The sequence below is a fragment of the Trachypithecus francoisi genome, unplaced genomic scaffold (assembly GCF_009764315.1).
Source record: "Trachypithecus francoisi isolate TF-2019V2 unplaced genomic scaffold, Tfra_2.0 Lachesis_group15, whole genome shotgun sequence".
Classification (NCBI taxonomy): Eukaryota; Metazoa; Chordata; class Mammalia; order Primates; family Cercopithecidae; genus Trachypithecus; species Trachypithecus francoisi.
In genome coordinates, this window is record NW_022681460.1 from 103,349,438 (window position 1) to 103,372,322 (window position 22,885).

A 22,885-nucleotide genomic window follows, 5' to 3' on the forward strand; every position below is an offset into this window, starting at 1 on the left:
GGGCATGTGACTTGAACTTTGTTAAGCCTCAGTTTCTGCAAACGTAAAACAGGGACAATCATATAAAAAATAAGCAGACAGTGCTTAAATGAGTCGGGTGCAAAGAGACGTGATTGCTATTATTGTGGCTACTGCTACTCACGGGAGGCTACCTCTTGTCCATGCATCAAAGGTAATGGCAGGCCGGGTACCGTGGCCCATGCATGTGATCTTAGCACTTTGGGAGGCTGAGGTGGGAGGATCGCTTGAGGCCAGGAGTTCAAGACCAGCCTGGCCAACATAGTGAGACCACCCCAACCCCTGTCTCTAGAAAATAAAATAAAATAAAAACATTATCTGGACGTGGTGGTGGGTGCCTGTAGTCCCAGCTATCTAGGAAGCTGAGGTGGGAGGATTGTGGTGAGGCTGAGGTGAGCTTTGATCTCACCACTGCACTCCAGCCTAGGCGACAGAATGAGACCCTGTCTGACTACCAAAAAAAAAAAAAAAGTTGGCCACGGGCAGGTAGGGGAAGGCACTGCTGCCTGAGACACCTGAAGCTGTAGCGCAACAGGGACTCCCATGTGCCTGGAGCAGGTGGGGCACAGGAGGTGGGTCGTGTGGTTTGCAATGAGGCCCAAGGAGTGTCCCCGCCAGAGCAGGGCCTGGGGAAGGCTGGGATTTGTCATCAGGGCTTTAGGACATCATTGGCGAGTTTGAAGCACTTTCAAAGTAGCACTGTGGCCAAGGCCAGGGCCAGACTGCCGTACCTCCTGCCAAGTTGCTCCTCAGAGAGGACCCAGCTTTGTGCCCCAAACCAATCGATTGGTCATGCCAGCTGGGAGTACTGTTACATCCATAAGGGCTAAGGCTAGTAGGGGAAGGTGGGGAAGCCAGGACTCCCAAACACAGAGGTCTGGATCCCCCCAAGGCCAGGGGTCTGGTTCCTATCTGGACTCTCATGACCTCCATTCTGCCGGGGTCCTGTGTGCCTGCCTCGCACTCGATGAGAAGGAGCAAGACCTGACCCAGGTAGAAGTGCACTCAGCGCCTGTGGGTGCTGGAATGAGTTCAGGAAGACACCTGAACTCCTCCTCTTCCCTCCCCAACACCTGGCGACTGATGGTAAATCTCCCACCATAGCGGCCAGGCCTGTGACACTTGGAGGTGTTTGCAAAGCCATGATTCGCTGAGCACTTGCCATGCGCCGGGCTGTTGGGGAAAAAGCGCCTAGTACATGGCCATGGTGATCCGTACCGCACCCCATGAGCTGTGCACCGCTGGAGCTCCACGAAGGAGACTTGAGTCAACCCAGAATCAAGATTTGAACCCAGCTGCCTCTGCCTCTGAAGCCCTGGGCCCTCAAGCACTAAGCTCAAGAGTGTCTCTTTTTTTTTTTTTTTTTTGAGACAGAGTCTCGCTGTCACCCAGGCTGGAGTGCAGTGGCCGGATCTCAGCTCACTGCAAGCTCCGCCTCGCAGGTTCACGCCATTCTCCTGCCTCAGCCTCCCGAGTAGCTGGGACTACAGGTGCCCACCACGTCGCCCGGCTAGTTTTTTGTATTTTTTAGTAGAGACGGGGGTTTCACCATGTTGGCCAGGATGGTCTCGATCTCCTGACCTCGTGATCCGCCCGTCTCGGCCTCCCAAACTGCTGGGATTACAGGCTTGAGCCACCGCGCCCAGCCAGGAGTGTCTCTTTAATTTTTCCCACCCCAGCTGCAACCGGTTCATGAGCTCCTTCCCCAAAAGCAGATGTGCAGCCAAGAAGAGGAAGGAAGGGGTTGGCGGCTTCGAGTGTAGCCGCTGACTGCTCACAGCTGTGTTTCCCACCCCTCACCCACCCTTCTTGGCAACCCAGAGGGACCCCAGAGGGACTGACTGGCCAAGGACAGGTCCTCAGCAGGGTCCCCTTGCCTCCGGGCAGGACTGACTCAGAAAACTCATGCTTCAGACCTGCCCTGGGATCAGGTCTCCAGGTGGGACCTGTCTGCTGTTCTTCCTCCTGCCCCTTGTCTCCTTACTCCCCTCTTCCAAGAACCCTCACTTCCAGAAAACCACATGCACCCACATCTCCATCCCAGGCTCTGCTTCTAGGGAACCTCAGCTAGGATGAGGTCATGTCTGACTTCCCGGCTGAGTGCCTTCCCCAAAGTCCTCAGTGTCCTGCAGACAGAGCCTCCTTGCCTGCGCTCAGCCTTCTGAGCCTTCCTCATCTGATGCCTGTGAAGCTCCCTTTGCTGCTGAGGTCCTGGGTGCCAGCCCAGCACTTCGTAAGAGGGGGTGAGGCCGGGTGCCGTGGCTCATGCCTGTAATCCCAGCACTTTGGGAGGGTGAGGCGGGAGGATTACTTGAGGCCAGGAGTTCAAGACCAGCCTTGGCAACATTGTGAGATGGCATTCTCTAAAAAAACTAAAATAGGCTGGAAGCGGTGACCCACGCCTGTAATTCCAGCACTTTGGGAGGCAAAGGCGGGCAGATCACTTGAGGTCAGGAGTTCGAGACCAGCCTGGCCAACATGGTGAAACCCCATCTCTACTAAAATACAAAAATTAGCTGGGCATGGTGGTGTGCGCCTGAAATCCCAGCTACTAGGGATGCTGAGGCAGGAGAATCACTTGAACCCGGGAGGTAGAGGTTGCAGTGAGCCGAGAACACGCCACTGTACTCCAGCCTGGATGACAGAGCAAGACTCAATCTCAACAAATAAAAAGTAAAAAAAAGAAAAAATAAGAGCTAGCCGTGGTGGCACATACCTGTAATATCAGCTACTTGGAGGCTGAGGCAGGAAGATCCCTTGACCCTAGGAGTTTGAGGCTGCAATGAGCTATGATCATGCCACTGCACTCCAGCCTGGGCAACAGAGCAAGATGTTGGCTAAAAGAAACAAAAAAATTTAAAAAATACAAAGGGTCAAGACCAACTTTGTCTTTTCCCTTTGATTGGATACTTTCAGTAAAAGCAAGATCTCCGGATGTCTCCTTGTGCGCCGAGAGCATCTACTGGGTGTTGATCTGGATTGGGCGTTCTGCAAAGCGTTTACTTGGAACTCTACAAAGAGTTCTCAGGACTCTTAGCTAGAAGAGAAAGGAGAGAAGACACACGGACATGGAAAATCTGGGGCATCCCCAGGTATAGCGAGTTATCTGGGGCCCCACCAACCTCAGGGCTGGTTGGGGCTGGGATGAGTCATGGCTGTTGGACAGGATTACCTGCTTGAGAAACGAACCAGGTCTTATTGGGTATTGATTCATTACAACAGAATGGGAAGTATTTTTCCCTTCCTGTGAATCTTTCAAGGAGCAACTGTGTCTTTGTGTTCTGCAGTACTGTGCTTGTACTTGGGCCAATGGAGAATCACAGGCTTTTTTTTTTTTTTTTGACAGAGTCTCACTTTGTCATCCAGGCTGGAGTGCACTGATGCAATCTCACTGCAACCTCCACCTCCTGGTTTCAGATGATTTCCTGCCTCAGTCTCCCGACTAGCTGGGACTACAGGCGTGTGCTACTACGCCCAGCTAATTTTTGAATTTTTATTTATTTTTTGAGATGGAGTTTTGCTCTATTACCCAGGCTGGAGCACAGTGGCACGTTCTCGGCTCACTGCAACCTCTGCCTCCTGGGTTCCAGTCATTCTCCTGCATCAGCCTCCAGAGTAGCTGGGGCTACAGGCATGCACCAGCACACCTGGCTAATTTTTGTATTTTTAGTAGAGATGGTGTTTTGCCATGTTGGCCAGGCTGGTCTCGAACTGCTGACCTCAGGTGATCTGCCCACCTCCGCCTCCCAAAATGCTGGGATTATAGGCATGAGCCACTCACTGTACCCAGGCCCTGTGTTTTTTTAAGTCTAGTCAGGATGTATAGCAGAATGCTGTAAAAACCAGAATCCCACTGGAATTGGCTTATGCCATTGCAGAATGTATTGTGTCACTGGGAAATGGGGAGGGCAAGAGCTTCAGGCTTGGCTGGATTCAGAAGCTCAGACCATGCTGTCAGGGATCTGTCTCCATCTCCAAGCCCTGCTGTTCTCCGTGTTGGATTCATTCTCCAGTGGGCTTGCTGTACCTGCTGGTAAAGATGGTGCCGGACAGCTCCAGGCTTTCATCTCACCAGCCTTGTAAACAATTCGTCTTATTCCAGGAGCTCCAGCAAGGGTCTTGGGGTTGCTTGTCACTGGCTCAGCTTGGATCGCATGCCCTCATCACTGGAGCAATCACTGAGGCTCAGGAGATGCTGGGTAGCGACTGGCCAGCCTTGGTCATGTGCATGACACAGTCCCTGGGACCAGGAAGGAGAGACGCTTCTGCAGCAAAGGTAAGAGAGGCCGTCTACGCCCGGGTTCCTAGGGGGATGGGATCAGGTTGGAAGAAGCTTGTTTAGCTAGGTTTGGTGGTGCGTGCCTGTAGCCTCAGCCACTTGGGAGGCTGAGGTGGGAGGATCACCTGAGCCCAGGAGGTAGAGGCTACAGTGAGCCAAGATTGTGCCACTGTGCTCCAGCTTGGGTGACAGAGCAAACTTTGACTCAGAAACAAAACAGAAGCTTGGCAGGAGGTGTGTGGGAAGGTAGGCATCTGAGAGGCAAGGGCTTTCCCCCTGCAGCAAGTGGGGGCTCGCTCAGATTCCATCCGGCTTAAAGAAGTGAAGTTTCCATGGAAGAGTAAAGATACTGAAATGTAAGATGCAGGAAAAAAATCGAAGTGGAGAGGCCCTTTGTAGTTGACCTAGAACCATGTTATGAGTGATGCATTAGGTCAGTGTTCAGGGTAACACTTTTCTGCATTAAAATAGGAAATAGAAACATTTTGGATTTTAAAAATAATTTGTCAGCTGTGCATGGTGGCTCACGCCTGTAATCCCAACACTTTGGGAGGCTGAGGCGGGCGGATCTCTTGAGGTCAGGAGTTTGAGACCAGCCTGGTCAACATGGTAAAATCCATCCCTACTAAAAATACCAAAAAAAAAAAAAAAAAAAAGAATTGCCCGGTGTGGTGGCAAGTGCCTGTAAGTAATCCCAGCTACTCAGGAGGCTGAGACAGGAGAATCACTTGAACCCAGAAGGTGAAGGCTGCAGTGAGCTGAGATCGCACCACTGCACTCCAGTCTGGGTAAAAGAGCGAAACTCCGACTCAAAAAAAAAAAAAAAAATTGTTTCGGTCAGGTGCAGTGGCTCATGCCTGCAAATCCCAGCACTTTTGGAGGCCAAGGTCAGTGGATTGCTTGAGCCCAGGAGTTTGAGACCAACCTGGGCAACATGGCAAAATTCCATCTCTACAAAAAATACGGAACAATTAGCCGGGTGTGGTGGTGTGCACCTGTAGTTCCAGCTACACGGGATGCTGAGGCAGGAGGATCACTGGAGCCCAGGGGGTCAATGGGGTCAAAGTTGAGGTGAGCAGCTCCAGCCCAGGCGATAGAGTGAGACTCTGTCTCAAAAAAAAAAAAAAAAAAAAAAAAGGCTGGGTGCGGTGGCTCATGCCTGTAATCCCAGCACTTTGAGAGGCTGAGGCAGGCAGATCACAAGGTCAGGAGATTGAGACCATCCTGGCTTACACAGTGAAACCCTGTCTCTACTAAAAACACACACAAATAATTAGCTGGACGTGGTGGCAGGCACTTGTAGTCCCAGGTGGAGGCTGAGGCAGGAGAATAGCGTGAACCCGGGAGGCAGAGCTTGCAGTGAGCCAAGATCATGCCACTGCACTCCAGCCTGGGCAACAGAGTGAGACTGTCTTAAAAAAAAAAAAAAAAATTATGAAAATTAGCAGATCATGGTGGTATGAGCCTGTCATCCCAGCTACTTGGGAGGCTGAGGCAGGAGAATCACCTGAACCTGGGAGGCAGAGATTGCAGTGAGCTGAGATTGCACTACTGCACTCCAGTGAGACTCTGACTCACTGTATAAAAAGAAGTTTTTTGTTTTGTTTTGTTTTGTTTTTTTAAAGTAAAGTAGTGGGATCTTTCTCACAAGCATTGGGGAACTAATTCATACCATTTATTGGAACAAGTCCTAATTTCTGGAACTTTCATCAGTCAGCCCAGTCTCTGGAACTCCTGGGAAAGTTACTAAGCGCATGGGATCTGGAATTGACTCCCAGGTTCAAATCCTGGCTCTGCCACTGTTTAGCTGTGTGACCTTAGGCAGGTCACCCAACCTCTCTGTGGTTCCATTTCCTCATGGGCACTGGGAATCATGAGGTTTCCTGCCTCGTAGGACCATTGTGAGGATCCGATGAGGCTGCAAGAGCTTAGGGGACTTGTCTGTGTCTCAGGGCTGGAGTTAGAACTAGCTTGGCTGACTCCAAGTTCTGGGCTCTTTCTGTCTCTGGCGTGGGCACACGGCAGTGGCTCATTGACTGTAAAATGAATGAATAAATGAAAGATTAAAAGGGAAGGTTGATCTCTTTCTGCTTTGATTTCTGTCACTGCATTCCTCAGCACACAACCTAGGGGAACTCAGGGTTTCCTAAGAAGCCTGTCTTAGACTTCGTTGCCCCAGAGGCTGATACTGAGACAGAAATTTGGGCGCAAGTCGTTTATCTGGAGCCAGGCACGGTGGCTCACACCTGTAATCCCAGCACTTTGGGAGGTGGAGGTGGGCAGATTGCTTGAGCCCAGGAGTTGGAGACCAGCCTGGGCAACATGGCGAAACCCTGTCTCCACGAAAGATGCATACGTGAGCCGGGAATGGTGGTATGTGCCTGTAGTCCCAGCTACTCAGGAGGCTGATGTGGGAGGATTGCTTGAGCCTAGGAGGCAGAGGCTGCAGTGAACCGAGATTGCACCACTGCATTCCAGCCTGGGTGAGAGAGTGAGACCCTGTCTCAAAAAACAAAACAAAACAAACAAACAAACAAAAAAACCCAGTTATTTGGGAGGTGATCTCGGGAGACACCATCATCACACCAGACCACATTGACCTTCAGAGAGTCGCGGCCACTGCTTCGTCTCCACTCTCCAAATTTCACCCATCTTCCTCTTGTGGACAACTCTAACCAGAACCATATGGGGAGGGAGTTCTGGGAAATTGAGTTATCAGCTTTGATGAGTTGACACAGCACAGTTCACCCCAGCAGTTTGTCTTACCTTCCTGGGTCCTCCAGTCTAGAGCTGGTTGGTTGGGACACCTTGGGTCTCCTTCATGTGACCTCTCAGCCTCCTGGGGGCTCTTTGCCTTCTTGTGGGATAGTCTTATGGGGCAGTCTCAGGCAGCATGCCAGGAGGGTCAGAGTGGAAACCAAGCCTCTTAAGGCTTAGCCTCAAAATTTATAGTGTCACTTCTACCATATTCTATTGGTCAAAGCAAGTCTCGAGACCACCCAGATTTGAGGGGTGAGGAAATAGACTCTACCTCTTGACGGGAAGAGTTGCAAAATACAGTGGCTGTGTTTTTCACTTTTAGTTGATCACACTTCCCTTCCTGAAGATGTTTACTGCAGTCTGTTGGAAATGTATCATGATAAATCTATAAAGATAGGGTGACAGTGAACATAAATGGAGCCCCTCTAGAGATGTGCAGTGCACAACCTGTGCAACTGTCACGGCAGCCTTACCGTGCAAGATGTTATGGGACTCACCTGTTCTTCTCACATGCCCCACTGTGGTAGGCATCTGTTTTTTTTTTGTTGTTGTTGAGACGGAGTCTCGCTCTGTCACCCAGGCTGGAGTGCTGTGGCCGGATCTCAGCTCACTGCAAGCTCCGCCTCCCGGGTTTACGCCATTCTCCTGCCTCAGCCTCCCGAGTAGCTGGGACTACAGGCGCCCGCCACCTCGCCCGGCTAGTTTTTTTTTTGTATTTTTAGTAGAGACGGGGTTTCACCGTGTTAGCCAGGATGGTCTCGATCTCCTGACCTCATGATCCGCCCGTCTCGGCCTCCCAAAGTGCTGGGATTACAGGCTTGAGCCACTGCGCCCGGCCGCATCTGTTATTTTTGAATGTCAGCATCTAGTGCTCCTTCTGAGGACAGTAACTACCCATCTCCATTTCTATTCTAGTGAGCCTGACAGTCTGACTCCAGGGAGGGGCTTGTTATCATGAATTCTATCGCTGTAACCATAGATATTGACCAGAGGATTGGCACGTGACCCACACTGGACCAGTGAGATTCAGTCGTGGGATTTTGGCTGGAACTATTGGAAAATAAATATTCTCTTTGCACCAAAAATGTTTAGTTGGTTGGGGATAAGGCTGGAACTGCTGGAGGCCCTCTTTGCCCCTCTGAGGGAAAGGCCTACCTGATAATGAATAATATAATCACAGAGGAGAGCAGAGGCAAAAAATGGAGAGAGAGAAATTATTTATTTATATTTTTTGGTAGAGATGGGGTCTTACTATGTTGCCCAGGCTGGTCTTGATCTCCTGAGCTTAAGTGATCCTCCTGCCTCGACCTCCCAAAGTTCTGAGATTACAAGTGTGAGCCATCACATCTGGCCAAGAGAGTGATTCTTCTTTTAAAAAAATTAACAAAGGGCCGGGCGCGGTGGCTCAAGCCTGTAATCCCAGCACTTTGGGAGGCCGAGACGGGCGGATCACGAGGTCAGGAGATCGAGACCATCCTGGCTAACACGGTGAAACCTCGTCTCTACTAAAAGAACACAAAAAACTAGCCGGGCGAGGTAGCGGGCGCCTGTAGTCCCAGCTACTCGGGAGGCTGAGGCAGGAGAATGGCGTAAAACCCGGGAGGCGGAGCTTGCAGTGAGCTGAGATCCGGCCACTGCACTCCAGCCTGGGCGGCAGAGCAAGACTCCGTCTCACAAAAAAAAAAAAAAAAAAAATTAACAAAAAACTTTTTTGAGATGGAGTTTTGCTCTTGTCACCCAGGCTGGAGTGTAATGGCACGATCTTGGCTCTTTGCAACCTCCGCCTCCTGGGCTCAAGAAAGTCTCCTGCCTCAACCTCCCAGGTGGCTAGGATTACAGGCACCTGCCACCACACCCAGCTAATTTTTGTATTTTTAGTACAGACGGGGTTTCACCATGTTGGCTGGGCTGGTCTCGAACTCCGGACCTCAGGTAATCTGCCCACCTCGACCTCCCAAAGTGCTGGGATTACAGGGGTGAGCCACTGCACCTGGCCGAGAGAGATGCCTTTTTTTTTTTTGAGACAAAGTTTCGCTCTATCACCCAGGCTAGAGTCCAGTGGTGCAATCTCAGCTCACCACAACCTCTGCCTCCTGGGTTCAAGTGATTCTCCTGCCTTAGCCTCCTGAGTAGCTGAGACTACAGGTGTGCACCATCTTACCTGGCTAATTTTTGTATTTTTAGTAGAGACGAGGTTTCACCATGCTGGCCAGGCTGATTTTGAACTCCTGACCTCGTGATCTGCCCGCCTCAGCCTCCCAAAGTGTTGGGATTACAGGTGTGAGCCACCACGCCCAGCCTGAGAAATTCTTGATGATGGCATTTGTGCTCCTGGATTCACCTATGCCTGAAGTCCTTACCACAGACTTGCCAACTATATGAGCAAATAAATTCCCTTTGCTATCTAAAAAATATATTCGACCGAGCGCGGTGGCTCACGCCTGTAATCCCAGCACTTTGGAAGGCCAAGGCAGGCGGATCATAAGGTCAGGAGATCGAGACTATCCTGGCTAACACTGTGAAACCCCGTCTCTACTAAAAATACAAAAAATTACCCAGGCGTGGTGGCGGGCATCTGTAGTCCCAGCTACTCGGAAGGCTGAGGCAGGAGAATGGCGTAAACCCGGGAGGTGGAGCTTGCAGTGAGCCGAGATCGTGCCACTGCGCTCCAGCCTAGGCGACAGAGTGAGACTCCATTTCAAATATATATATATATATATATATATTCATTATACGAAACTATGCAACTAATTGGGTCATGATGATGATTAAATGAACTAATGATATACGAAATACCTGGTTCACAGAGTCCCACGAAAGGTCTGCTCTCAGAAATTTCTTTCTCTTCCGTGAATGTAGCTCCAACTTAAAATCCACTAAGCATATTCCACAGTTTAGAGCAGGCATGGGTGGGTTTGGGCGGTTCAGAACAATAAACACACAAAACTGAAATTTCACATCACCACCTACCCCGCCAGTATCCTTCAGGACACCTTGTATTCTTAATTTACATTCTGAAAAGACAGCAGAAAAGCAATGACTTTAAATAACCCCGAGAAACGGTGCAAAAGCAATCTCAAGAGACACCGTTTTTGTTTTCTCTGCAAGAGGAAAGAAGGGGGTTGTGTAGGGAGGTGGGAATCTGGAAAGACCGCCTCGTCCATCTGCACAGAATTAAAACGAAGTTCACAAGTGTGTGGTCTAGAAGTGACTCTCTCGTGACTGCTGCCTCTTCCCTGGGGCACTCCAGCTGCCCCGGGTTTGTTTTTCCTGGGCCTGAGCTCAGATGTCAGGCAGGCAGAGGGGTCTTGGGATATCTCTCCACCCAGGGAGCAGGGGGAGGCCGCAGGCTGCTTGGGGTCTGCATGTTTGGGAAAGCGTTCAGGCTGTGTTTACTCTGGGTCTCTTGACAGCCCGAGGGCGGCCGTGCCAGGCGGTCCAGATGCTTCCAGCTGGGGTCCCATGAGCAAGTCACACCGCCTGGCTTATGGTGGTACCTCCTCTGAGCTTTCGCCACCAGGCTGCCAGGGCAAGTCTCCCAAGCACACCCTCCATCCACATCCCCACTGCCTCCACCCTCGTCAGCCACCAGCAGCTCTGAATTGGCAAGGCCGAGGGCCGGAGCGGGCCTGCAGACATGTTTGGTTTCATTTTGTTCTGCATTGTTTAATTTGAGCTGGCAATGAACCCTCAGAACGTTTCATGAGAAACTTTGGATCTTGGTTTCTTTTGAAAGAAATGGGAAGGTCTTGCCTTCCCACCCAGCAAAAATGGGCTGCAGAGATGTAGCAGCTGGTTTCTTACCTTAGTTTGCAATGCCTCAGAGGCTCTGAGAGCAGGATCTTAGGATCTGGCCGCCAGTGGTTTACTAGGGAGGGGATCTCAGGAAGCGCTCACAAGCAGCTGGGAAGAGAGTCAGGGCAGGGAAGGAATCCACACACACTACAGGGTGTCAGGGAGCTGGCCACTCTTGTGGGCAGCTGGGGCTGCATCCTGCCGGGGACTCCAGGGGAGCTGTGTAGAACACGGGTTGTGCTTCCTGAGGGTTAAGAGGGCTAGGATGTTTCCTTCCGACTCCTGTCCATCCTTGATGGAGGGAGTTAATATCAGTCTGTTCTGCACGTAGGCCAAGAAGAAAACTTCAAGTAGAAAGTCACGGGTGGGCCAGGTTCGGTGGCTCATGCCTGTAATCCCAGCACTTTGGGAGGCTGAGGCAGGAGGATGGCTAGAATCCAGGAGTTAAAGATCAGCCTGGGCTACATAGCAAGACCCCATCTCTGCAAAAAATATAAAAATTGGCTGGGGTTGGGTGCAGTGGCTCATGCCTGTAATCCCAGCACTCTGGGAGGCCAAGGTAGGTGGATCACCTGAGGTCAGGAGTTCAAGACCAGCCTGATCATCATGGAGAAATCCCATCTTAAAATACAAAATTAGTTGGGCGTGGTGGCATATGCCTATATTCCCAGCTACTCGGGAGACTAAGGCAGGAGAATCACTTGAACCTGGGAGGCAGAGGTTGCGGTGAGCTGAGATTGTGCCATTGCACTCCAGCCTGGGCAACAACTGCGAAACTCCATCTCAAAAAAAATATTAACTAGGTGTAGTGGAGTGTGCCTGTAGTCCCAGGTACTCAGGAGGCTGAGATGGGAGGATCACCTGAGCCCAGGAAGTTGAGGCTGCAGTAAGCCATGATGGCACCACTGCACTCCAGCCAGGGCAACAGAATGAGAACGTCTCAAAAAAGAAAAGTCACAAATGGCGAGCCAAGCGTGCAGTGTTGACATGTCCTGGAGCAGCAGCTGCTGAGGGAGATGTGGGCAGGACCATGACAGTGCCTGTTGCGCCTGTTACATGGTGCCTTGCCCTTCAGTTTGTCACAGTCCCCACCACTCCCTATTGTCTGTCTCCCTGACCAGAGGCTGAGAATAAGTTCCTAATATCATCATATTTGTGGTGCCAATTCTTTCACAGAATAGAAATGACCTGTTTTTTCCACATCACCTTCAAAAGTGGGAAAGTGGGCCAGCTGCAGTGGCTCATGTCTATAATCCCATTGCTTTGGGAGGCTGTTTTAGGCATTCTTGCATTGCTGTAAAAACATACTTGCGACTGGGTAGCTGGGTGTGGTGGCTCATGCCTGTAATCCCAGCACTTTGGGAGGCCGAGGTGGGCAGATCACGAGGTCAGGAGATCGAGACCATCCTGGCTAACAGGGTGAAACCCCATCTCTACTAAAAAATACAAAAAATTAGCCAGGCGTGGTGGCAGGCACCTGTAGTACCAGCTATTCGGGAGGCTGAGGCAGGAGAATGGCGTGAACCCGGGAGGTGGAGCTTGCAGTGAGCTGAGATCATGCCACTGCACTCCAGCCTGGGCAATGGAGAGAGACTCCGTCTCAAAAAAAAAAACAAAAAACAAAACAACCCAAAGAAAACAAACAAAAAAAACATACCCGTGACTGGATAATTTATAAAGAACTGAGGTTTACTGGGCTCACAGTTCTACAGGCTGTACAGGAAGCGTGATGCTGGCCTCTGTTCAGCTTCTGGGGAGGCCTCAGGAAGCTTACAGTCATGGTGGAAGGCAGAGGGGGAACAGGCATGTTCCATGGTGAGAACAGGAGCAAGAGAGAGTGTTGGGAGGAGGGCCACACTTTTTTTTTTTTTTTTTTTTGAGACAGACTTTCGCTCTTGTTGCCCAGGCTGGAGTGCAATGACGCGATCTCGGCTCACTGCAACCTCCGCTTCCCAGGTTCCAGCGATTCTTCTGCCTCAGCTTCCCTAGTAGCTGGGATTACAGGCATGAGCCACCACGCCTGGCTAATTTTGTATTTTTAGTAGAGACGGGGTTTCTCCATGTTGGTCAGGCTGGTCTCGAACTCCCAACCTTGGGGTGATCCGTCCACCTCAGCCTCCCAAAGTGCTGGGATTACAGGCATGAGCCACTGTACCCGGTAAGGGGGCCACACTCTTTTAAACAACCAGATCTCCTGTGAACTCAGAGCAAGAGCTCACTCATCACCAAGGGGATTGCCCAAGCCAATCATGGGGGATCTGCTTCCAGGATCCAGACACCTCCCACCAGGCCCCACCTCCAATATTGTGGAGGATTACATTTCTTCATTTCTTTTTCTTTTCTTTTTCTTTTTTTTTGAGACAGAGTCTCACTCTGTCCTCCAGGCTGGAGTGCAGTAGTGCGATCTCGGCTCACTGCAGCCTCTGCCTCCCAGATTCCAGCAATCTCCCTGCCTCAGCCTCCCAAGTAGCTGGGATTACAGGCGCCCGCCACCACACTTGGCTAATTTTTGTATTTTAGTAGAGACAGGGTTTCACCATGTTGACCAGGCTGGTCTCGAACTCCTGACCTCAGGTGATCCACTGACCTCCACCTCCCAAAGTGCTGGGATTACAGGCATGAGCCACTGCACCCAGCACGGATTACATTTCAACATGAGATGTAGTCTGGGACAAATATCCAAACTCTATCAGAGGCCAAGGTGGGAAGATCGCTTGAGGCCAGGAGTTTAAGATCAGCCTGGGCAACATAGCAGGACCCCATCTCTACAAAAGAAAAATTTTTAAAAATTAATCAGATGTGGTGGCATGCACCTGTGGTTCCAGCTACTCAGGAAGCTGAGGCAGGAGGGTGATTTGAACCCGGGAAGTCAAGGCTGCAGTGAGCTATGATCATGCCACTGCATTCCAGCCTGGGCAACAGACTGAGACTGTCTCAAAAAAAAAAAAAAAAAAAAAGGGAAAGTGGAATATAAGCCAAGAATGCCCTGTGGTTATAATCGTTACACTCAGCTTGCTTCTCCCGTTTCTGTCTCTTGCCTGACCCCTGAAGAGGGTTGAGTTGGCAGCTTCTCGCCATAGGGTGAAGTGCACACAGATCGCATGACGTTTAGGGCCTTTGGAGCACTGGTCTTTGCCTCATCATGCCATGTGGAGACGCGTCCTCTGAGCCCAGCAGTGCTGGGGTTTTTTTGTTTTTGAGACGAAGTCTTGCTTTGTCACCCAGGCTGGAGTACAGTGGTGTGATCTCGACTCACTGCAACCTCTGCCTCCCAGGTTCATGCGATTCTCCTGCTTCAGCATCCCAAGTAGCTGGGATTACAGTAAGCGCCACCACGCCCAGCTAAATTTTGTATTTTTAGTAGAGAGGGGTTTTTGCCACGTTGGCCAGGCTGGTCTCGAACTCCTGACTTCAAGCCATCCGCCCGCCTTGGCCTCCCAAAGTGCTGGGATTACAGGCGTAAGCCACCGCGCCAGCAAGTGCTGGGTTTGGGTTTTGTTTTTTTGGTTTTTTTTGAGACTGAGTTTCGCTCTGTCGCCCAGGCTGGAGTGCAGTGGTGTAATCTCGGCTCACTGCAACCTCCACCTCCCAGGTTCACGTGACTCTCCTGCCTCAGGCTCCTGAGTAGCTGGGATTACAGGCACCCACCATCACGCACCACCACACCTAGCTATTTTTTGTATTTTTAGTAGAGACGGGGTTTCACCATGTTAGCCAGGCTGAACTCGAACTCCTGACCTCGTGATCCGCCCGCCTTGGCCTCCCCAAGTGCTAGGATCACAGGCGTGAGCCCCCGCGCCCGGCCAGTGCTGGGTTTTTAATTTGCAGCTCTATGAAGAGTCCTCTCCCCACTCCTGTAAATGCTCCACCCACTGGGAGGCGGGGACAACAGCCACGGGCCCCATGGCCAGAGAGAAACTATCTTGCTGTTAGCCCATCCCACACAACGAAAGCCTAGGGAGCCCATCACGGACGCTGTCCAGATTCTGTGATGCCAACTGCATGGCCAGCAATTTAATTGAGTCTGGAGAGAAGCTGCCCACAGTTAGTGCAGACTGCACAGTCAAAGGGCTCAGTCCCACAGGACTGCTCCCACTTCAGACACCAGTGCAAATGGCGTCCCCAGGCTACCCCTACTTCTGCCTGGCTGATTACAAATTCGGGGCTCTCCCAAATTTGTAGCAGGTGCCAGAGGAGGCACCTGCTACGCTAGTATTTCTGCCTGCAATCTAGACCAGCACAGTGGCAGAACAGAATGTTCCTTCCAAAGGGGAAAAAGTTTGTGCATAAATGGAGAGAAGAAACAAAAATAGCTGGAGGTAAAAGGGTGAATAAATAAATGGGTTATGGCCAGGTGCAGTGGCTCATGCCTGTAATCCCAGCAGCTGAGTGGGGACGATCACTTGAGCCCAGGAGTTTGAGACCAGCTTGGGCAACATAGTGAGACCCCATCTCTGTGAAAAAAAAATTTTTTTTTAAAGCTAGTTGTGGTGGCATGCACCTGTAGTCTCAGCTGCTTGGGAGGCTGAGGTGGGAGGGTCGTTTGATCTCGGGGTGGTTGAGGCTGTGGTGAGCTATGATTAAGCTGCTGAACTCCAGCCTGCGTGACACAGTGAGACCCTGTCTCAAATAAATAAAATGAATGAGTGAATGAATAAATAAATAGCTTACAGAAGGAAGGATATTTAATGTTACATTAACACCTTCAAAGAGGCTTAGATCAAGAGATGGCATTGTCCCTTGGCTCAGTTACACCAGATGCCTGCAAGATTGAATCCATGTAGGCCAGGCATGGTGGCTCACCCCTGTAATTCCAGCATTTTGGGAGGCCAAGGCAGGCGGATCACAAGGTCAGGAGTTTGAGACCAGCTTGACCAATATGGTGAAACCCTGTGTCTACTAAAAATATGAAAATTAGCTAGATGTGGTGGCATAAGCCTGTAGTCCCGTTTACTTGGGAGGCTGAGGCAGGAGAATCCCTTGAACCCAGGAGGCAGAGGTTGCAGTGAGTCGTGCCACTGCACTCCAGCCTGGGTGACAGAGCAAAGCTCCGTCTAAAAAAAAAAAAGAGTAAATCCATATATTGCTGGGACTGCCCTTGCTTTTGGAACTTGATAAGATAGAATGGAAGCCTGCAAGCCTGGGCAGCCTTACTCTAGGGGACATTTTCATACATTTCAAGGGATGGTGGACTGTATCATTAAGGACTGATGGGATTTTAGCGATGTGCTGGCATCTTTTTTTTATTTCTATTTATGTATTTTTTGAGTTGGAGTGTCGCTCTGTTGCCCACGTTGAAGTGTATTGGTGTGAGCTCGGCTCACCGCAACCACTGCCTGCTGGGTTCAAGCAATCCTCCTGCTTCAGTCTCTCAAGCAGCTGAGACCACAGGCTTGCGCCACCACGCCTGAATTTTTGTATTTTTAGTAGAGATAGGGTTTCACTATGTTGACCAGGCTGGTCTCGAACTCCTGACCCTTCAGGTGATCTGCCTGCCTCGGCCTCCCAAAGTGATGGGATTATAGGCATGAGCCACTGCATCCTGCCAGCATCTTTTTTTTTTTTTTTTTTTGAGATAGAGTCTTGTTCTGTTGTCCAGGTTGGAGTGCAGTGGCTCAATCACAGCTCACTGCAGCCTCAACCTCTTGGGCTCAGGTGATCCTCCTGCCTCAGCCTCCTGAGTAGTTGGGACCACACATGTGCATCACAATGTCCAGTAAATTTTTAAGAATTTTTGTAGCGATGCAGTCTTCCTATGTTACCCACACTGGGCATCTTTTGGCATTTATGATCATCTGACTGTAAGGGATCTGTGTTCAAAGGCCAGAGGTTAGTCTGTGATATTATGATACAACAGGAAATATGTATTTGGTCTTTGCCTCAGATACCTGACAGAGCTTCTAAGATCCTTGCAATTTCCTGAGTGGCAAAGATGAGAGGTACATCTTTTGTTATTCATAATAAGCCCCTTTCTTTTTTTCTTTGTTTTGTTTTGTTTTGTTTTGTTGAGACAGGGTCTCACTCTGTCACCCTGGCTAGAGTACAGTGGCACAATCATAGCCGACTGCAGCCTCAACCTGCTAGCCTCAAGCAATCCTCCCACCTCAGCCTTCCGAGTAGCTGGGACCACAGTCACTCGATACCATGCCTGGCTGATTAAAAAATTTTTTTCTGTAGAGATGGGGTCTCACTATGTTGCCCAGGCTGGTCTCAAATCCCTGGCCTCAAGGGATCTACCTGCTTCAGCCTCCCAAAGCACTGGGATTCCAGGTGGGAGCCACGGTGTCCAGCACTACTACAGTTTATTATGAAAGATACAAACAGCCAAATGCAGAGAAGCATAGGGTGGGGTCTGGAAGGGCCCCGAATGTAGGGCCACCGTTCCCGTGGAGTTGGGGTGCCTCACCTCCCAGGTAGTGGATGTATTTGCCAACCTGGGCGCTCCCGGAAACCTATGTAGTGGTTCTTAGTGAGGTTTCATGACGTAGGCATAATTGATTAAATCATGGCCATTGCTGATTGGACCCAATTCCTAGTCCCTCTCCCCTCCCCAGAGGTGAGGAGTGGGTGAACTGAACCTTCTAACCCTCTAAGCATTCCAAAGCTATCTAGGTACCCCCACACTGAGTCATCTGGAGTCATCTCATTAGCATACAAAAGAGACTCTAATCACTGAGGAGGGTCCAAGGGCTTTAGCAGCTCTGTGCCAGGAACCAGTGACAGGGGACAAAGACCAAATAGATATCTTTTATTATACCATGTAGGTCTTCACTTTTCTTTTTTTATTACTTTATTCTTTTTTTTTTTTTTTTAAAGACATAGTCTCGCTCTGTCTCCCAGGTTGGATTGCAGTGGTGCAATCTCGATTCATTCCGCCTCCCAGGTTCAAGTGAGTCTCCTGCCTCAGCCTCCTGAGAAGCTGGAATTACAGGCATGCACCACCACACCTGGCTATTTATTTATTTGTTTATCGAGACGGAGTTTCACTCTTGTTGCCCAGGCTGGAGTGCAATGGTGCAATCTCGGCTCACTGGAACCTCCGCCTCCCAGGTTCAAGCGATTGTCCTGCCTCAGCCTCCTGAGTAGCTGGGATTACAGGCATGCGCCATCATGCCCAGCTAATTTTTGTATTTTTAGTAGAGACGGGGTTTCACCATGTTGGCCAGGCTGGTGTTGAACTCCTGACCTCAGGTGATCCACTCGCATCAGCCTTCCAAAAGTGCTGGGATTACAGGCATGAGCCACCGCGCCCAAGGTCTTTACTGAGTGGTTGCCCATGCTGTTTACACCCCAGGGGAGATGGGGCTCTGGAGTCGCTTTTCCACTCGCATCAGCCTTCCAAAAGTGCTGGGATTACAGGCATGAGCCACCGCGCCCAAGGTCTTTACTGAGTGGTTGCCCATGCTGTTTACACCCCAGGGGAGATGGGGCTCTGGAGTCGCTTTTCTTTCTGGAATCTGCGTTCTTTCCTCGGCCGCTGTCTCCTGGGACTTTCCTGCTTCGTTTTCTCCCAGAGCCCCAGCTTGGTCTCTCTCTCCTTCCTTTGTTCATTCATTCATTCTCCCAGTGTGTACCGACTGGGTGTCCACCCGATACCAGCTGCTGAGCTGGGTGCTGGAAAAGAATCTGTGAGTGAGGCACTCAGACCAGGCCTGTTGGGTTCATGCCCAGCACCATCTGACAGCGGGCCGCAGGGTCCTGGAAGCCATGCATTCGCTGTCATGACAATCACTGAACTGACTCCCTGCTGTTAGAACTGCCTGATGTCTAGAACAGAGCTGGTCCAGCTGCAGGGTAATGCATGCCACTAGGCAAGTTTAAATTTTCTAGTAGGCATATCAGAGGAAGTAAGAAGATATTTGTAACAACTAAAAGATGAAAACAAGCCGGGCACACTGATTCATACTTGTGATTCCAGCACTCTGGGAGGCCAAGATGGGAGGATCCCTTGAGCCCTGGAAGTGGAGGTTGCAGTGAGCTGAAGTTGTGCCATTGTATTCCAGCCTGGGCACAGAGTAAGACCCCGTCTTAGAAAAAAAAAAAAAAAAAAAGAGCTGGGCACAGTGGTTCACGCCTGTAATCCTAACACTTCGGGAGGTCGAGGTGGGCAAGTCACTTGAGGTCAGGAGTTCGGGACCAGCCTGGCCAACATGGTGAAACCCCGTCTCTAGTAAAAATACAAAAATTAGCCAGGCCTGGTGGCACATGCCTGTAATTCCAGCTACTTGGGAGGCTGAGACAGGAAAATTGCTTGAACCCGGGAGGTGGAGGTTTCAGTGAACCAAGATCATGCCACTGCACTCCAGCCTGGGTGACAGAGTGAGACTCTATCTCAAAAAAACAGAAGGAAAGAAAGGCCTCTAGAAGGACCAGCCCTCTGACACCTTGATTTCGGACTTCCAGCCTCCAGAACTGTGACAATCAATTTCTGTTGTTTTAAGCCACCCAGTTTGTGGTCATTTGTCCCAGCATCCGTAGGAGGGAGAAAGGAGAATGAGAGAAACTGGGACGTCCTTCTGAGCCTGCACAAGCCTCAGCTGCCCCATCTGTACAATGGGCATAACGGCTCCACTGTTGACTGGTGTTGCTGGGAATGAATGAGATGGGTCATGTGCAAATGTCCAAATTTCAGGGCCTGCCAGGGAGCAGAGGAACCCCACAGAGCACAGGCATTGATCTCAACTGTCGGTTCCATTTTAGAGATAAGGAGATAAACATACGGCCGGGCGCGGTGGCTCTAGCCTGTAATCCCAGCACTTTGGGAGGCCGAGACGGGCGGATCACGAGGTCAGGAGATCCAGACCATCCTGGCTAATACGGTGAAACCCTGTCTCTACTTAAAAATATAAAAAACTAGCCGGGCGACGAGGCGGGCGCCTGTAGTCCCAGCTACTCGGGAGGCTGAGGCAGGAGAATGGCATAAACCCGGGAGGCGGAGCTTGCAGTGAGCTGAGATCCGGCCACTGCACTCCAGCCTGGGTGGCAGAGCAAGACTCCGTCTCAAAACAACAACAACAACAAAAAAAAAAAAAACAAAAAAAACCAAAAAACATTCAGCAAGAGAAGTGGCCCGCCCGGTCATCTGACAACATGTGGCAGGGCGAGGCCAGCGCTTGGAGTGCGAATCCTCGTTTCTGAGATGTCCTTTCTGTCTGGGCTTTTTCCCAGCCACTTCTGTGCCCTTGGTTCCACCAGTGTGAACTGCCAAGCCAGCACATGCCACATCCTCCGTCTTGCTGTGCCCCCTGCAAGGACACCCTTCCTCCTCCTGTCCCACCTAACTCTGACTTAGCCTTCAACAAGAGCCACTTCCTCCTGGAAGCCTTCCCTGACTACCCTTGCCCTCTGGGAGCTCTCCTAGGAGACCAGCTTGAATTAGTAGGGGCCCCACCCTCCAGGAATTGTAGGTTCTAGGGGAGACTGTGAATCTCTGATGTCTTCAAGGTGGGGCAGGTCTAAACAGGCGGAACAACACCCTCTGGCATCTCAGACCCGGCTGTGTCTGAATTACCCAGATGGTCAGGAGAAGGCAGTCCTGGGACCTGGCATCTGGCTGCATCGCTTATTCCCCCAGGTGACCCAGGAGCTCTGGTCTCTCTGTCAATGTGAGTGTCCAGTCTCTCTTGCTCCATCCCATAGGGATTCAGAAGTGGAAACAAAAACTAGAGTGATCCTGAGGTCAGGAGTTCGAGACCAGCCTGGTCAACATGGTGAAATCCCATCTCTGCTAAAAATACAAAAACTAGCCGGGCGTGGTGATAGGTGCCTGTAGTCCCAGCTCCTCGGGAGGCTGAGGCGGGAGAATCACTTGAACCCAGGAGGTGGAGGTTACAGTGAGTTGACATTGTATCACTGCACTGCAGCCTGGGCAACAGAGTGAAACTCCATCTAAAACAAACCCCAAAAAACAAAAAGAAAAAAAATCCAAAGAAAAACCTAGAGTGAAGCACTCGACTGGCTGACCTCGCCCATCAGGAGGCACCCAGGCCATCGGCTGTGCCCCACAAGGACCGCTTTTGCAGGTTTTGGAGGTCAGGATTCTAGGGGACACAGCAGGGTCCCACAAGCCTTCAGGAGCCATGGGAGACCCTGAGATGGTGCCCCAGAGCTTCTGGTGTAACCGAACTTTGTTCCACAGTGAAATCATTCCCCAAGAGGGCTGACTCATCCTCCAAACATCTCTTTTCAGTCTGTCCTTGTCCCTCCGCCCTTCTCAAGGATGTGGACAAACAGAGATGTCAGGGGAGAATGGGGTGAGGGCGTGGGTGGCCAGTTCTGGCCTGGGAGTGGGGTGGGAAGGTCTAGCTGTCTCTGCGAGGGCTCCTGCCCAGACCTTGGTAACTTTCCATTCCAGGTTCTCTGTGCATGTGAGTGACCTGAGCTGGGCTGGCCCTGACCGCCCACTGGTCGCATAAAGTGCAGTTTGCTCTAACCACAGGTGACCCACAGGAGGTCAGACAGCCGTTCCCACAGAAACCTGCTGGGAGTTGCCCAATAAGGCCCTTCCTTCCTCATTCTTCACCTGCCTTCCAGAGAGCTCAGGACAAGCCAGGGAGGGAGACACGTCTTCACCAACTCTCCAGGCTGCCCCCAAGGTGGTCCCATTTCACAGGAATGATGAGGACAGTGCAGCCAAAGGCCACAGCGGCTCCCAGGAGTCGCAGAGTCCCTGGGCTGGGAAATGACCTGGTCTGACTCACTGGAGAGACCCCCCGTTTTAGATCCGGGCTGAGCAAGCCTGGTACATGGTTGACTCTCCTGAGCTTTGGCGGTGTGGGCAGTGCCAGGAGATCCTTGGGCTTTGAGACCCTGTTTTTCCATCCTCTCCGTGACATGGCTGTGTGGGCACCCACATATCCCTCGTTGCCAGGCGGGTGGTGATTTCAGAGCCCGGAGGGGAAGAAGGAAGCCATTAAGCTTCATTGGATGGGGATTGTTGTCACACTCCACATCCTGTAGGACTGCACGGCAGTCAAAATGGGAGGGCCGGGCGCCACGGCTCACACCTGTAATCCCAGCACTTTGGGAGGCCGAGGCAGGTGAATCACCTGAGGTCAGGAGTTCGAGACCAGTCTGGACAACATGGTGAAACCCCGTCTCTACTAAAACTACAAAAAAATTAACCAAGCATGGTGGCGCACGCCTGTCATCCCAGCTACTCAGGAGGCTGAGGCAGGAGAATCGCTTGAATCCGAGAGGCGGAGATTGCACTGAGGCGAGATCGCACCACTGCACTCCAGCCTGGGCAACAGAGGGAGACTCTGTCTTAAAAAAAAAAAAAAAAAGAAAGAAAGAAAGAAAAGAAAAAAAAAAAGGAAAAATGCTTGGAGGAAATTTGTTCCCAATTGACTGCGATTTAATAGCCATTTCCAGGCAATGGTGGGTGGTAAAAAGTGTTGTCACAGGGATGTCCTCTAGGGGAAAGGTTGCTAGATTTAGCAAATAAAAATGCAGGATGCCTGGTTAAATTCAAATCTCAGAGAAACAACAAAGTATTTTTTAGTATAAGTATATCCCAGGCTGTATTTAGGATATGCTAAAAAAGTATTCACTGTTTCTCTGACATTTGAGTTTAACTGGGCTTCCTACATATATGTTTTGCAGACAGGGTCTCGTTCTGTTGCCCAGGCTGGAGTGTAATGGGGTGATGTGCCACCATGTCTGGCTAATTAAAAAAAATTTTTTTTTGTCACACTATGTTGCCCAGGCTGGTCTTGAACTCCTGGCCTCAAGTGATCCTCCTGTTTCAGCCTCCCAAATTGCTGAGACATGAGCCACTATGCCTACCCATGTACTGTATTTTTTTCTGGAAACTGTATCTGGGAGGTACGGTGACCTACAGATTTTTAGGCGCCTTCTTCTTGACTTTTCCTCCCTCCTCCTACCCCTTTGATTTCGGTAGCTGGGAGAGAGGGGTCCTAAGTATTTCAATTAGGACTGACACTGTAATGAGGTCTTGTTCTGTCTTCCACGTACAAACTGGCCACTGATTCACATTTCCCCAGCCCCACCCAAGAGTGAAGGCTTGCTCCC

At 50.8% G+C, this 22,885-nt stretch overlaps 1 protein-coding gene across 5 annotated transcripts in view; it reads left to right on the forward strand.

The window, feature by feature from the left end:
* The first annotated feature begins 1,629 nt into the window (after nt 1-1,629).
* Nucleotides 1,630-22,885, forward strand: part of LITAF (lipopolysaccharide induced TNF factor) — an 85,258-nt gene continuing 64,002 nt past the window's right edge. The window contains exons 1-2 of one of the 5 annotated variants that reach the window (XM_033236497.1): nt 1,630-2,251; nt 4,121-4,294. In XM_033236497.1, coding sequence (XP_033092388.1) covers nt 2,099-2,251; nt 4,121-4,294 — 327 coding nt within the window. In that variant the 5' untranslated portion in view covers nt 1,630-2,098. The remainder of the gene's footprint in view (nt 2,252-4,120; nt 4,295-22,885) is intronic. The other 4 variants (XM_033236498.1, XM_033236513.1, XM_033236514.1 and 1 more) reach the window with 4 other exon arrangements.